At 37.9% G+C, this 16902-nt stretch overlaps 1 protein-coding gene across 5 annotated transcripts in view; it reads left to right on the top strand.

The window, feature by feature from the left end:
- Nt5c2 (5'-nucleotidase, cytosolic II) overlaps positions 1 to 16902 on the top strand; it is a 131306-nt gene that overhangs the window by 69022 nt on the left and 45382 nt on the right. The window contains exon 1 of one of the 5 annotated variants that reach the window (XM_090345974.1): positions 7137 to 7213. The exons of the other annotated variants lie outside the window; for them this stretch is intronic. Coding sequence (XP_090202100.1) covers positions 7200 to 7213 — 14 coding nt within the window. The 5' untranslated portion in view covers positions 7137 to 7199. Of the gene's footprint in view, positions 1 to 7136; positions 7214 to 16902 lie in introns of those variants that run through there. 5 annotated transcript variants of the gene reach the window in all.

Below are 16902 nucleotides of genomic sequence, written 5' to 3' on the forward strand. Positions count from 1 at the left end.
CTACCATTTGAGCCACAGCACCACTTCTGCCTTTTTCTGTGTATGTGTTATGAAGGAATCGGGCTTTGTGTATGTTAGGCAAACACTCTACCACTAGGCCACATTGCTGTCCCTCTAGCTTTTCTTCTTTTTTTGTGAGTCATGGGGCTTGAACTTGGCCTGGGCACTCAAGGCTTGAGCTTTTCAGCTCAAGACTACTGCCCTACTCCTGGGCCTGGGTTTGTCCCTAAGCTCTTCGGCTCAAGGCTACAGCCCTACCCTTGAGTCAAGCCCCACTTCCGTTTTCTAAAGGTTAATTGGAGATAAGAGTCTCATGTCCTTTTTTTCCCAGGATGGCTTTGAACCTTGATCCTCAGATCTCAGCCTCCTGAGTAGCTAGGATTACAGGTGTGAGCCACTGTGCCACACCCAGCTTAGCTTTTTTTTTTTTTTTTTTTGCCAGTCCTGGGGTTGAGCTCAGGGCCTGAGCCCTATCTTTGGACTTTCTCAAGGCTAGAGCTCTACCACTTGAGTCTCAGCACCACTTTTGGCTTTTTTTCTGTGTATGTGGTACTGAGGAATTGAACCCTGGTCTTCATGCATGCTAGGCAAACACTTGTCACTAGGCCAAACTCCTGACCCCAGCTTTTTTTTTTTTTTTTTTTTTTAAACTTAGTCTTCTGAGTTTCAGTGTGGAAATGTTGGTCATGTATCATTAAGAGCCAACTTCAGGATGTGTACTATGTACTATTGACTTACTTCATTTCCTTGTTATGATTATTCTGGGCTGAGGCTAATCATCAAGCCAAACCCTTCATTGGAATATGTTTTGCTATATAATCAGAAGGTAGTCCAAGTTGGTTACATGACAGTGACATGAAAGAGTCAGGTTAAATAGTTCCTTATTTTAACATCTAGTAGTAGAATAGATTAGAATTCATATTTGCCAAGTCAAAGGATGGAACACTTAGATTTTTCATCACTTCTTCAAATTGACTGTGCTTATGATGCTGAAATCAGGTATTTGATATTATTTAAAGTGCTAATGATTATAATGTAAAATTTCTGTTAGTGAATTTGCTTTTTCTTTATAAACAGTGTTCATGAACACAGCAGTATTTTTCATTATGTTGAATTGAAATGTAATAATCAGGCCTGTAAATTTTTTTTTTTTAACTAGTCTTATTTTTTGTTGTTCTTAACCTCAGATTGGGCTTGAGCACAGGATCTGGGTACTGTCTTTGATCTTCTTTTGCCCTGGGCCAGCACTTTACCACTTTGAACCACAGCTCTACTTATAGTTTTCAGGTGGTTAATTGTAGATGAGTTTCATGAATTTTCCTGACTCATTTGGCTTCTAACTGTGATCCTCAGATCTCAGCTTCCTGAATAGCTAGGATTACAGATGTGAGCCGCTCGTACTTGACATTTATCTTTTTTTTTGCATTTCAGTTACGAAAGCACTTTTTCATATCTTATTAGCTATTTGTACATATTCTAAGAAATGTCTGTCATGGGGCTTGAAGTCAGGGTCTGAGCTCGGTCCTTGACTTTTTTTGCTCATGGACAGTGCTCTACACTTTGAGCCATAGCACCACTTCAGTTTTCTTAGGGTTAATTGGAGTTAAGAGTCTCATGGGGGGTGCAGGAGCGTGGCCTTGTGGTAGAGTGCTTGCTTAGCATGCATGAAGCCCTGGGTTCCATTCCTCAGTACCACATATACAGAAAAAGCCAGTCGTGGTGCTGTGGCTCAAGTGAGAATGCTAGCTTTGAGGAAAGCCCAAGGGCAGTGCTCAGGCCCTGAGTCTAAGCTGTAGGACTGACAAAAAAAAAGGGAAAAAAAAATGTCTCATGGACTTTCCTAATCAGGCTGGCTTTGAGCTGTGACCCTCAGATTTCAGCCTCCTGAATAGCTAGGATTACAGGTATGAGTCACCTGCACCTGGCTTTACCTGTTTTTTGAATTGTGATTTTTTTTTTTAATTGAGCTGCAGAAGTGTTTTTTATACATTCTGAGTAATCAAGCAAACAAAAAGCAGATGAGTAGAAAGGAAGGGGCACATTCTAACAGTGTGGGTGTTCTTGATGAGAGACAGACACCCCATTCAGTCTTAATTATTGCAGGTTTATAGTGAGTTGTGAAATCATGACATGAGCCTTTTAACTTTGTTATTTTTCAAGGTTGTTTTGGCTATTCTTGGGGCTCATCTCTTTTCATATGAATTTTAGTACTAGCTTGTCAATTCTCTATAAAATAACCAGCTAAGATTTTGTTAGGAATTACATTATTATTATTATTATTATTATTATTATTATTAATTATGCCAGTCCTGGGGCTTGACCTCAAGGCCTGGGGACTGCCCTTGGGCTTTCTCAAGGCTAGTGTTCTACTGCTTGAGCTGCAGGGCTACTTCTAGTTGTTTCTGTGTATGTGGTAGGTACCAAGGAATCAAACCTAGGGCTTTGTGCATGCTAGGCAAGCATGCTACCACTAGGCCATGCTCCCGGCCAGGCGGAGAGTTTTGTTGAGTAATATTATTCTAACATTGGCACATAGCCTCAGGATATTAAGTCATATACAGTTAATGTTATTGGCTCAAAAAAGGCTTAAAATAGGGCCAGGAGTTTGGCCTAGTGGTAGAGTGCTTGCCTAGCATATACAAAGACCCAGGTTCAATTCCTCAGTACCACATACATAAGAAAAAGCTGTAAGTGGTGCTGTGCTATGGCTCAAGTGGTATTGCACTAGCCTTGAGAAAAGCCCTCAAACAGTGCTCAGGCCCTGACTTCAGGCCTCAGGACTGACCCCCTCCCCCCCCCCCCCCAAAAAAAGTTACCAAGTATTAGCTTTACTTGAAAGTGTTTTTGGTTTTGTGTTTTTTTTTTTGTCTGAGGTAGGGACTCAAACCCAGAATCTGATGCTTTGAGTCATCACTAATGCTTTCCAACTGAGCCATACCTCCAATCCCTTTTGGAAGTTTCTTACACATTACTGACTCAATTTCTTTTGATACTGTAGTTATCTTTAGATATGTATCTCTGTTTTGTTTGAGTTTTGCAGTGCTGAAGATCAAACTTCGCTGGTTTCTATTTCTTACTTGAGTTATTGTTGATAATTTATATGTATCTAGGTATTGTTCATTTATCAGTCACTGAAAAATGCTAGCATTTAGTTTTGATAAGGTTCGTGGTAATAATGTCTGTTTCCTTTTCTATTTTTAATAATTTAAATGTTCTTTTTTTGAGTTATCTTTCGTTTGAGGTTACGCTACCTAAGTTTTCTTGATCTTTTCAAGGAACCAATTTAATGTAGTTTGTGTGCATGTGTGCACACATGTATGCAGCAGGTGTCCCATGCCTTGAACTCGGGGCCTTGACAGTGTCTCCAAGCTTCTTTATGCTCAGGGATAGCACCCTGCCACTTGAGCCACAGCACCAATTTGGCTTTTTCTGAGTACTTTATTGGAAATAAGAGTCTCATAGACTTTTCTGCCTGAGCTGGCTTCGAATTACAATTTACAGATCTTAGTTTCCTGAGTAGCTAGGGTTATGGACATGAGCCACCAGTGTCTGGTTAATTTTATTTTTATTTAGTATTTTTTCATTTGTATTTTGCCTTTGCTATTCTCTACATTTTACTGCAGTTAAAAAGATTGAGTTGTGATCTCTAGTCTACTATATTCTGTCTTTCTCTTTTAAAAATTTTTTTTAAATTAATTTTTTTTTTTTTTTTTTTTTTGCTAGTCCTGGTCTTGAGCTCAGGGTGTGAGCACTGTCGTTGGACTTTCTCAAGGCTTGAGCCTCAGCACCACTTCCGGCTTTTTTCTATATATGTGGTGCCGAGGAATCGAACCCAGGTCTTCGTGCATGCTAGGCAAGCACTCTACTACTAGGCCGAGCCCCTGGCCCTAAAATTTTTAAAAACATTTTAAAATTAATTTTTTAAAGCTAGTCATGGGGATTAAACTGAGGACCTGAGCACTGTCCTTAGGCTTTCTCAAGGCTAGAACTCTTATCACTTGAGTCACAGCACCACTTCCAGCTTTTTTTTTCTATGTATGTGGTACCCAGGTCTTTGTGCATGCTAGGCAAGCACTCTTACCACTAGGCCAAATTCCATTGTATCTATGACATACAAACCCTCTGCTTAATTTTAATTATGTTCTAAAATCTATGTGGCAGTGGTTATATATAGAAATTCCCTTCTTGAGGGACCGGGAGTTTGGCCTGGTGGCAGAGTGCTTGCATAGCATGCATGAAGACTGGGTTGGATTCCTTGGTACCACATGCATAGAAAAAAGCTAGAAGTGGTGCTGAGGCTCAAGCTGTAGAGCTATAGCCTTGAGAAAGTCCAAGGACAGGGCTCAGGCCCTGAGCTCAAGCCCAGGACTGGCAAAAATAAATTCATTCATTCATTCATTCATTCATTCATTCCCTTCTTGAATACTTGTTTGTTAAACATGCCATTTGAAGTATGATGTAAAAATCAATGTTAATAAAATCTTAAAAGATAAAAAGAAATTTTATTTTGGCCAGTCCTTGGGCTTTAACTCAGGGCTTGAGCACTGTTTCGGGGCTTTCTCAAGGCTAGAGCTCTACCACTTGATCCATAGTACCACTTCTGACTTTTTTGTGTATGTGTTACCCAGGAATTGAACCTCTGTCTGTGCATACCATACAAGCACTCTACCATTAGGCCAAACTCCTGACCCCATTCTCTCTGTGTCCCTCTCCCTCTCCCTTTCCCCCTCCCTCTCCCTCCCTTCCCCTTCCCCCTTTCCCTCCTCCCCTCCCTCTCCCATCTCTCTATCTCTTTTTATTTCTTTCTCTCTTTCCTTTTCTTTCTTTTCTGTGTTGCCTGGGCACTATCCTTTCATCTCAACTTCCTGAGTAGTAGCTAAGATTATAGATGTGAGCCACTATAGCCAGTCTTAATTCTTCTTTCTTCCCCCCCCCCTTTTTTTTTTTTGTTGGTCGTAGGGCTTAAATTCACAGTTCTGGGCACTGTTCCTAAACTCTTTTGCTCCAGGCTAACACTCTGCCAGTTTGAGTCACAACACCACTCTTGGCTTTCTGGTGGTTAATTAGAGATCAGTCTCAAAGACTTTCCTGCCTGGGTTGGCTTTGAACCCTGATCCTCAATTCTCAGCCTCCTGAGTAGCTTTACTATAGGCATAAGCCATTAGTGCCCAGCTTTTTTCTTCTTGTTTAATGTGTTTAAAGCCATAACTTTCCCTTTGAAGATTACTTTTCTGTATCTCAGTGGTTTTAGTGAATTGTGATTTGTTTTCATTGAAGTTAAAATAACATTCAATTTCCTGTATGATTTTTGATCCGCTGGCTGTGTTTTAATTTCACATATATGTGTAATATCCCAAATACCCTTGTTGTTTATTATGGGTATTTTTCTGTGTTGCTGGAAAACATACATATCTATTTTTACTGGTACCGGGATGTGAAATCAGGGTCTTATGCTTGCTCTGCACACACCTCTAGCCCTTTTTGCCTTGATAATTTTTGAGGTGCCTTCTGGACTGACTACCACCTATTTAAGGCTTCCCATCATAACTGAAATAATAGGCCTGATAAATCTGGCCTATAAATCTGGCCTATTATTTGGTTGCTTTTCCTATTCATACACTCTCAAATTATAGTAATTCTTCAAATGCTTACATATAGCAAACAACAAGTCTCTTAGATGCCATCTCTCACAGATTAAAAACCTTTTGAGCTCATGTTAAATAATTCATTGAAGGTTACAAAGCCAGAAAGTGAAGGAACTGGGATTTAAACCTTGTTCTCGTGCTTGTTTTCTTTCTATTACTCCACGCTGCCTTTTTGTTCTGTTTCTCTATTCCTTTTTTTCACAAAGTCTTGCTGTGTAGCTAAGGCAGATCTTGAACTGTTTGTTAGTCCTGCCTCAGCCTCTGTATGCTGAGATTACAGGTATATGCTACCATACCCATCCACTGTACTGTTTTTCTATATAAATCTGAAAGTAATTTCATTTTGAATAAATTCATAGTATTTAATACATTTTAACTTCTTGGTGACTACTTATATACTTTAATAACTAATAGAAACCTTAATGATAAAGTATTTAGGTTTTGTTTTTTTTTTTTCCTGGTTGGTCATGGGGCTTAACACGTGGCCTGGGCACTGTCCTTGAGCTCTTTTGCTCAAAGCTTACTTGAGCCACAGCACATTTCCTAGGTAAATAGGGTAAAGAGATAAAAGTTATTTCAAAAAAGCACTTAGGGTAGTATTTTTTAAGGCTATAGCATATTTTTATTTGATCACCACTAGAAGGATTTACTTCCATCTCAGTGTTCTTTAGACTTTATAGCAGTGCTTATTTCTTCCCCTGTTGCATAATCCCTATGCATTATATTGGTCAGGAGGTAGGAATGTTGCAAATGTTTTTCTTTCAATCTTAGCTTGCTCAGAGATTTGGAAGTAACTTTTTAGAATTTTCTGGTTGTATCCCACATATGCTAAAGACTTGTAAATCCTTTTTATGAGCTGACTCAAGTGATTGAAATATTTATGAACGCAAGTATTTTCCTTTTCTTCTTTAGGAAAAGTTAATAAAACAAAAAAAAGAAACTTCATTTAGGGTGGAAATAGCTTGGTCTCCTGTTAAATATGATCAGAACCATGAATAGAACCATGAATATTTCCTTCTCATAGTTTACCCTGTTCATTTCTTAAGGGAGGAAATAACTAAATTGAGTAGTGAAACTTTAAATTAGTTATCCTGTTGTTGATTTTTTTCTTTAACCTCCAGAACTAACCAAAAAGATTTTGATTGACTAGAGCTGCTTAGCTCTGTGAAACTCACATTGTTTGTGTACTGTTGGCAGGCCTCATTAGGGGGTAAGTTTGCTTTTTCTGTGTTTGCTAGATTCTTGTCTTTTACAGAAACTTGCCAGTTTGGATTGTGTCCTTCCTTAACTGGCCCTTATTAAACAGTTCAGGTAATTAGTTTTCTTCCTGGTTTCTGGTTTTTTCCCCTATTATTAGGTTTTCAAATATTTAAAGCTGAAGATATTAGTCACTGAGGTACTGCCTAGTTAGTGTTTGGCATTGTGCCGGAATTTGTTGGGCCTCTTTGGGCCTTAGTTCTCTGTGCTTTCACAAATGAGCTTCAGTTCTCAGGAGATCAGTGGAGCTTGTTTGTTGAGCCTGTATTAGTATCCAGAGGAAGTAGATCTTTGAGGATGTCTAAGGAAGGGTAAGTGAGTTTATTCTTTCTCTCATTTTTCTCAGTGATTAGGTGTCATGTGAGTGAATTGGAATATTAATAAGCAGGGACACCAGTCTGAGCATGGAAATGTATGCAGAGATTGAAAGAAATTCAACTCAAAAGTTTGCTGTGGTTCATATGTAAAGTTAAAAGTTATTACTATTGCTGTTTTGAAAGACCCAGGACAGATAATAGAAATTTATGAAAATATAAGTACGTTGTTTACTGTCAAACTCCTTTTTTGGTAGAATGTGTTTGTAAAGACTGGAATCAAATAACAGTGATTTACCAAAGAATTAAGGTTAAAAATTAAAAAGCATTAGAGAAGAAATTGTACCTTTAAAAAACTATGTGAAAAACAGTCTGTGATAGGTTTCTAGTCAGGAGGCAAAAATAATTTAGAATAAAATTCCCTTTTCTTTTTTTCTTTGTAACCTAAAAAAATCTGTGTTAAGTTTTTATTTTTGTACTATTTTCAGTTATGTTTCAGATTCTAAGTCATTACTGATTCTATCTTTGTGAACTGACAAATTAATGACTACATAGTTTGTCTTGTCTTATTTCAAGCTTTTTCAGATCTCTGGTTAGTTTTAGAGAGAGGTTCCTTTTTATTAAATAAATATGGATCTCCCAAAGAAATACTTAATAGTACAATAAGTAAATTTAAAATTTTAATTATCTGGGAGCGATTCTTTTTCTAGCTCTTTGTTCTATAAGGAATTCTGAAGTGGTTTTTAGAGCCTTGCACATATCATTTAATCTGATTACATATCATTTATGGACTACCTTATTCTTGTTCTTAAACCTCATTGTTGAATAGGGAGAGACTAAGGCATAAATAATGCTATAATTATTTTTGGACATCTCATATCACTAGAGATTTGAAATTTCTTTTAAATGTAAAAATTATGAAAGGATTGCCTCTTTAGGGTTTAATGTTTCCTTTCTAGACTTAGTTAAAGGTTGTCATTGATTGTCATTGATTAAACAAAAGATTATCACAGATAATATTACAGATGCTGTCATATTTGTATTCTTTTATATATAGTTGTTTACAAGGCTAGTTTGTAGATTTTAGAGGAGCTTTATTTCAACTTTTGGGAAGTAATTAGTGATAATTTTCCCTTTGTGGTAAAGCTTATGTTAAAGATGTCAGAGAAGTCTGTACCTAAGCCAAAGGACACATAAAGACTGTCATATGTGATAGTCTTTTATGTTTATCTCTTTGGGCCTAAGGAGCAATTCCTTTACTATCTGAATAGATAATCAGCAAGTATATTTGAAGTACATAGGTTATATAAATAAAGTCTGTTAACATTTATTGTCTTTGTAAATAAATGGATGTTTTAGGATAAAAAGAATTTTGATAATTATGTTTTGATATGTAATATTTTGACAATTATAGTCTGTTTATAGTCTATAATTTATGTATTTATTTATTTATTTTGCCAATCTTGGGCCTTTAACTTAGGGCCTAGACACTTTCCTTGGGCTTTCTCAAGGCTAGCTCTCTATCACTTGAGCCTCAGCACCACTTCCAGCTTTTTTTTCTACGCATGTGGTACCAAGGAATTGAACCTGGGTCCTTGTACATGCTAGGCAAGCACTCCAGCAGTAGGCCAAACTCCCAGCCCTGTATGTATGTTTTTATGTTTATGTATTATGTTTTGTTCAAGTCCTGAGGCTTGAGCCCAGGGCCTGGGCATTGCCCCTGGCATTGAAATACAATCCTCTGATCTCAGCCTCCTGAATAGCTAGGATTACATATCTGAGCCACTAGCACACAACCATAGTCTTTATTTAATTTGTTTTTTCTTTTTTTTGTGTGTGTGTTTTAATTTATGTCGTACCAAAGAACTGAACCCAGGACCTCATTCCTGTTAACAAACATTCTACCACTCAGCTACATTCCTAGCCCATAGTCTTATTTTAATATCTATGAAGTATTTCCGTAAAATAATAGTATTATAAAGATCAAAATTAACTAATCATATACCATGTAGTGATATTTTGGTCTAAGATCAGATCTTACAGTGGTCCAGTAAGATTATAACAGAGCTGAAAAGTTCTTATTACTTAGTATGATTGTAGCCATTATAAGATCTAAGCACAAATATTAAGATTTGTGATGATGCTGATATAAACATATCACCTGTGCTGCCAATTATATAGAAGATAGCATATATAATTATGTATACTATATAATGAAATAAATGACTATGAATTAGTTTATGTATATGTTATACTATGCTTTTTTCAATCATCAGTGCTATTTTATTTTTTATTTCAATTTAAAAACAATTGTTATTATAAAGGTGATGTACAGAAGGGTTACAATTACATGTCAGGTAGAATACATTTCTTTTTTTTTTTTTTTTTTTTTTTTTGCCAGTCCTGGGCTTGAGCTCAGGGCCTGAGCACTGTCCTTGGACTTTCTCAAGGCTAGAGCTCTACCACTTGAGCCTCAGCACCACTTCTGGCTTTTTTCTATGTATGTGGTACCGAGGAATCGAACCTGGGTCTTCATGCATGCTAGGCAAGCACTTTAACCACTAGGCCAAACTCCCGGCCTAGAATATATTTCTTTTTGGACAATGTCTTACTTTCCCTTGCTTGCTTCCAGTTTTTTCTCCAGTCCTTATCCACAACTAATATAGTTCATTAGTAGTTCACTTTCAATATCTACTGAGTATATTCTATGATTTTAAAGCTGTTATACTATATTTTTCATTTCAGAATATATTTCTTCTAATTATAAAAATGTTTATTATAGGGGCTGGGAGTTTGGCCTAGTGATAGAGTGCTTGCTTAGCATGCACAAAGACTGGATGGAGTTCCATTCCTTGGTGCCACATACATAGGAAAAAGCCGGAAGTGATACTTTGGCTCAAGTGGTAGAGCTCTAGCTTTGAGAAAGCCCAAGGACAGTGCTCAGGCCCTGAGTTCAAGTCCTGGGAGTAGCAAAAACAAAATGTTTATTGGTGTACCAGTAGCTCATGCCTACTAGCTACTCAGGAGGCTGAGATCTCACATCATGGTTTAGAGCCAACCCACGTAGAAAAGTCAGCCTGACTACCTGTGTTTCCCAGAATATGCCCAGTCATCAAGTGTACTTGAGCTTCTGTAAGCATGTGGTAATTAAGACAGCATGACTTTGATGTAAGGACAGATATAAGATTGTGGAACTAAGCCAGCCTTAGTGTCTCACACCTGTAATCCTAGCTATTCTGGAGGCTGAGATCTGAGGATCAAGATTCATACCAGCCCGGCACAAAAGGACCCTGTGACTCTTATCTCCAATGAAGCACTAGGAAATGGGAAGTGGGATTGTGGCTCTAGGAGTAGGGCAGTAGCCTTGAGCTGAAGCATTCAGAGATAATACCCAGGGCCAGGGCGGTAGCCTTGAGCTGAACAGCTCAGGGACAGGTCCCAGACCCAGAGTTCAAACCCCATGACTCACCAAAAGAAATAAATAAAGAAAAAGATTGTGGAACAAAACACTGAGTTGTAGATGCATACATGTGTTAAGTGACTTTTCAGCAGTGAAGCCAGGGTATTTCAGTGATGAGGATGTTAATTTTTTTTTTTTTTAAAGCCAGTTACATATTACAAATGAAACAAAATGAGCTGGATGCTAGTGACTCCTGGTATTAGTTTGAAACCAATCCACACAGAAAAAGCCAGACGTGGTGTTATGGCTCAAATGGTAGAGTTCTAGCCTTGACAAAGCCCAAGGACAGTGCCCAGACCCTGAGTTCAAGCCCCAAGACTGGCCAAAAAATTTCAACTTTATTGTGATACAGGCATATGCTATTCTGTCCTTCCTTCCTCCTTCCCTCCCTCCCTCCCTCCCTCCCTCCCTCCCTCTCCCTCCCTCCCTCTCTCCCTCCCTCCCTCCCTCTCTCCCTCTCTCTCTCCCTCTCTCTCTCTCCTCTCTCTCTCTCTCTCTCTCTCTCTCTCTCTCTCTCTCTCTCTCTCTCTCTCTCTCTCTCCCTCTCCCTCTCCCTCCCCCTCCCTCCCTCCCTCCCTCCCTCCCTCCCTCCTCTCTCTCTCTCTCTACTTCCTGTTTTCTAGAGGTTAATTAGAGATAAGGGTCTCAGGTCCTTTTGTGCCAGGGCTGGCTTTGAACTTTGATCCTCAGATCTCATCCTCTTGAGTAGCTAAGATTACAGGCATGAGCCACTGCACCAGCTTATTCTGTTTTATCTTTCTAAAGTATTCAATTTATGATTTCAGTATATTCAAAGAGCTGTATCATGAATACCATTTTCTAATTTTAGAATTTCCCCCCCTGTAGGTCAAACCCAGGGCCTTGAATATGCTAGGCAAATGTGCCACAATTTTAGTTATATCCTCAGCCTATTAAATTTAGAACCTTTTCATCACCTCCACCACACTAAGAACTTCTACCCATTACCAGAAATTTAACATTTTTTGTTTTTTATCCCCAAGTTCTCAGGCAAACATTAACTTTGACTAAGTTCCTAGCTTAGTTCTTAGTTAACTATTGTGTCTGTTATTTACAAGGTTCTATGCTAGTTATTGAGAAGGCTGTAAAGCCTGGTCTCAAAATTTATAATCTAAGTCACTAGTCAGAGAAATACTGGTATGTTTTGTGTATATGTCAAAATATATAAATGCCAAAATAAAAGATTTGTGATCAGACCTCTTACTTGAATCACAACTTTTGAATTATTGGTTGATGAAATTTCTTTTCACTGAAGTAGAAAAGTAATCTGAATTTCAGAGGCATTTGCTGTATGTAGTTCTGTGGTAGAACTATGAACCCCTCCCCATTCTCTCTCCCTCCCTCTGATGTCTGTGGTGGTTGGAAATGGAACCCAGGGCCTTGAACACTTATCACTGAGTTGCATCCTCAGCCCCAGAATATTTTCTTGAAGAGATTGTTTGAGATGGAAGGTCTGGAATAGAAAGAGAACATCAGTTGACACTGTGTAAGAAGCAGCATAAACAAATACTCAGGGTATGTTTAGGAAATGACAAGTAGTTGGTTTTATTAGAGTAACACATGATTATGGAGTGATACAGGATCTAATATTTTGGCAAAGTGGTGAAAAGTTTTAAACCCCTTGGAGATCCAAAGATTTGTAATTCTCTGTCCTGTATCCCATTCATGTTGCTGTGTCTCATTCCCTCACACCACTGCTTTTTGCTGGTTATTTTGAAACAGTCTCTGGACTTTTTTACCTACTGGCTTTGAACTTTGACCTTCCTGATGCCAACTGTTGAGTAGCTGGGACTGTAGGAGTGAATTACCATTGCCTAGCAAGAATTTGTAATCTCTTCGTTGGTAGATATGAGCAGTGACTAAAGGCAATTAAGAGTGGTAGTATATGATTGACACTGGACTTGAGATCATTGCTTCTCACACAAAGAGGACCCGTATTTTTCTTTTTTAACTTTTTTTTTTTTTTGTCTTTTTTCTTTTCTGTACTGGGGATCTAACCCAGACATTGCACTTGGTATGCAAGTGCTTTGCCACTGAGCTACATCCCAGCCCGTGAGGACCTGTTTTTATTTCTTTTTTTCTTGTGCCAGTCCTGGGGCTTGAACTCAGGGCCTGAGCACTGTCCTTGGTCTTTCCTCAAGGCTAGTGCTCTACCATTTGAGCCACAGCACCACTTCTGGCTTTTCTATATGGTGATACTGAGGAATTGAACCTGGGTCTTCGTGTATGTTAGGCAAGCATTCTACCACGAGGTCAAACTCCTGGCCCCAGGACCTGTTTTTGAAAATCCTTTCTATTCTGATTGAAATTGTTACTATTTCTAAGATTGAACAAATATGAATTGCATAAAGTGACACAAAATGTAAGCCTAGATTTTTTTATTATTATACTTAACCATTTCTCTCTCTTTTATTTTTTTGGCTTTTCTTTTTTTGGCACTGGGAATCGAACCCAGGACGTTGCACTTGCTAGGCTAGCGCTTTGCCACTGAGCTACATGCCCGCCCCCATTTCTCTTTTTAAATTACTATGATTTTTTTTTTTTTTTTTTGGTCAGTCATGAGGTTGAACTCTGGGCCTGGGCGCTGTCCCTGAGCTCTTCAGCTCAAGGCTATTGCTCTGCTACTTGAATCACGGTGCTACTTCGGTTTTCTGGCATTTAATTGGAGATAAGAGTCTAACGGACTTTCATGCCTGGGCTGGCTTTGAACTGCAATAGTCAGATCTAAGCCTCCTGAGTAGCTAGGATTACAGGCATGCACTACCAGTACCCAACAGGTTTTTGAATACTTGAGATTTCTGTATTTATCTTGTCATAGATTAATGAACTAATATTTATAGACCAGAATTGGTCTGTAGCCCACTTCATAACAGTTTAGTGTTAGTATGAGGGCATAATAATTAGAGATGATCTGTGGAGAATTAATTCTGATCTTAATAAATTGTAGCAGTGTGAATTGAATGAAATCTCCAGAGTTAAAAGACATTTGGAAATTTAAACAAAGGTACATGGAATTTTGGGATATGGTTTTAAGTTTGATTGGAAAAATGAATGCTACTAAAGAAAAAGAAACTAGTTGGGGAAAGAAGTTCCTAAATCAGACTTTTGGCAAAAATCCACATGATAACATTTTTCTATTAAGTAAAAATACACACATAAAGTACTAATATTTGTTTTCAGTTTGTCACCTAAAGAATTACTTGCAATTTTTTCTTTTCTTGTAGCAGAATTTGAGTTAATGATAACACAAACTCAATGAAAGCAGATGTCCAAGAAGATTTTACACTTGACTCCTTCCTCTCATTTGTTGTTTCAGTAACTGTTGTTGGGCACTTGGCCAGGAAATTGTGACTCCTAAGCAAGAGGGGAGGAGTTACAGATAAGTTTGCCATTGCCAAAGAAATTCAATTCCAAATGGATTTGTGTGGAGCAACAGTGATATCCAGTGACAAGTTAAATTAGACACAGTGGTGTTTTCTCCAGCACTGTCTCCGGACGAGCATGCTCTGGAGGGGCCTAGTTTAAAGAGCCTTTTAAAAGTTAGGCTAAATTCACCCTTAACAAATTATACTGGGAAACTTATGAAGAATTTGTTATGTGACTTCAAGAACTAGCTGATTCATATAGTTTTACAGTTTACAAAACGACAACCAGTGACAGATGAGGTAATTCTGCTTTGAATTATAAGTTAAATATCAAAACCATTTTGTTATGTGCTAAATATAGTAAATTGCATGTTTATGTTAAGTGTGAGACAGCTAAATCCCTGTTAAAGCAATCTGTATTAATAGTTTTATTTCTTATAGTTAGTAGGTATATTTGTATAGAATTTCTTTGAATTTTATTATGCCTTATTGAGGTGGTGTATGATACTAACTGCTGTTGCACTTATCTGAGTGGGTGAAGTCTGTGTCCAGTTTTTACAGGGTTCTGTATCACTTCTAGTTTGTTCTCTGTTAATGTGTAGATGTTTTGGTACGTAGGGATTTCTGTTAATTGTGTTTTATGGTCAGGGATTAATTCAGTCATACTTTTTAGGATGACAGCTTTCTACTTATTTTAAAGGAAGCTTTAGCAAATTAATTACACGGACATGTTTAGGCTCTTGAACATAGAGATAAAGTATATTCCACTAGTTAATAATTTAGAAAAGAGATACAGTAGGCTGGCATTGGCAAAAGTATAGTTAAGGTTTCATTGTTATTATAAAGGTGATTTTTTTTTTTTTTGCCAGTCCTAGGCTTGAGCTCAGGGCCTGAGCACTGTCCTTGGGCTTTCCTCAAGGCTAGTGTTCTACCCTGAGCCACTGCACCATTTCTGGCTTTTTCTATGTATGTGGTACTGAGGAATCGAACCCGGGTCTTCGTGCATGCTAGGCAGGCACTCTACCACTAGGCCAAACTCCCAGCCCCAAAGGTGATTTTTTTTTTAATGTCTAAATCTTTTCATTTTGAAATGTGGGCAGTTAGCTAGTCTTCTAATTGATACAGCATCTTGTATTTTGTAATAACCTTAGTGAAGAATAGTCTTTTAGGTTAGGCCAAGAGATTGTTTCTTTTAGAGACATGCTATTTCAGGTTTAAGGTTGTCTCTGCTGAATTGAATGCTTAACTTCTGGCAGTTGGGTGTTTATTACCTCTGTAAGCCTTAGTATGTATAGGCTATAACTATATATGGCTTATTGCAGTTCTTTATGTTATAGCTTTCTGCTTGGGTAGCAAATTAGAGTTTATTCCCATATTTCTTCTTGTTCCATATTTGAGAGACACACAAAGATAATATATATGAGGTTTTCTTCTTGTCTCATAAAGATCATAATAGACATTAATGGTAGGATATGAGTCCTTTTAAGTTTATGAATTGCTTCTATGACAGTACTTATTTTGAATGAACAATAAAGAAACCTCCCTTCTGACTTACTTTGAGTCCTTACAAATATTGTCCTAGCTCTGGATATACTCCCTAAATACAGCTTCATTTTGACATATTATATGTCGCAATATGGTACTTGCTTTCACACAATGTTCAGTCATTGTGTTGATTCATTAGTTAATATGATTGGTCAACTCAAAGAGAAAAGAAGTATTAGTTAATGAATATTAAAGTTATTATTTTGGCAGAGACAAATTTATATTCCTGAAATACACTACTTCCAGAGTTTACATGGTTTAATGAAAGGTGCATTGTGATGTACCATTTACTTAATATTTATATATTAACTTAACAGTTGTATATTTTGAAAACATTTATATGTTTTGATTTGATAGATTCTCATGGTACTACTTTTTTCTAGCCAAGAAAGAAATTGAAAAATACTTTGTCAGGACCATTGATTATTTCTAACTACATTTGGCACTAATTAAGAGATATCTTCCTGGTCCTCAAATTTTTTTTTTGCCAGTCCTGTGGCTTGAACTCAAGGCTTGGGCACTGTCCTTGGGCATTTTTTGCTCAAGGATAGCCTTCTACAACTTGAACTAGAGCGCCACTTCTGGCTTTGTCTTAGTATGTGGTACCAAGGGAATTGAACCCAGGGCTTTGTGTATGCTAGCTGGGCACTTACCACAACGATACCCTCCTGGCCCACTTCCCATACTTTTTATTTCAGTAAAACTAGCTAACTTTTTTCTTTTAATAAAAGCTTGTATTATGTGGTTTTAGCTTTCTCCTGGATTATACAGTAAGGAAAAGAATCTTCCCCAGCTCATTAGTTCTTATATTCCCATAGAATATTTTAGGCATGTCAGCTGTTAGGGCTCTGATAAAGGATTTTTGCAGTTGTCTTCACCTTGCCTATACTGTGATTCTGTTTGAAAAAATAATTTTCTATACCAAGGTTTAGTTCTCCCTTAAGAGTCCTGTGGTTTCTTTTTCGGTCATCAACTTTATGTAGTTGTACAAAGGAGTTGCCATTTATCAAAGCAGATCATGAATACACTTCTTGATTTGTGTGACCTCTTTCAACATTTACCCATCCCTCCTAATCCCCTATTTCATTTTCTTTTTTTCTTTTTTTTTTTTTGCCAGTCCTGGGCTTGGGCTCAGGGCCTGAGCACTGTCCTTGGACTTTCTCAAGGCTAGAGCTCTACCACTTAAGCCTCAGCGCCACTTCCAGCTTTTTGCTATGTATGTGGGGTACCGAGGAATTGAACCCGGGTCTTCGTGCATGCTAGGCAAGCACTCTACCACTAGGCCAAACTCCCGGCCC

This window comes from Megascapheus bottae, chromosome 15 (assembly GCF_031878675.1).
Source record: "Megascapheus bottae isolate mThoBot1 chromosome 15, mThoBot2.hap1, whole genome shotgun sequence".
Taxonomy (NCBI): domain Eukaryota; kingdom Metazoa; phylum Chordata; class Mammalia; order Rodentia; family Geomyidae; genus Megascapheus; species Megascapheus bottae.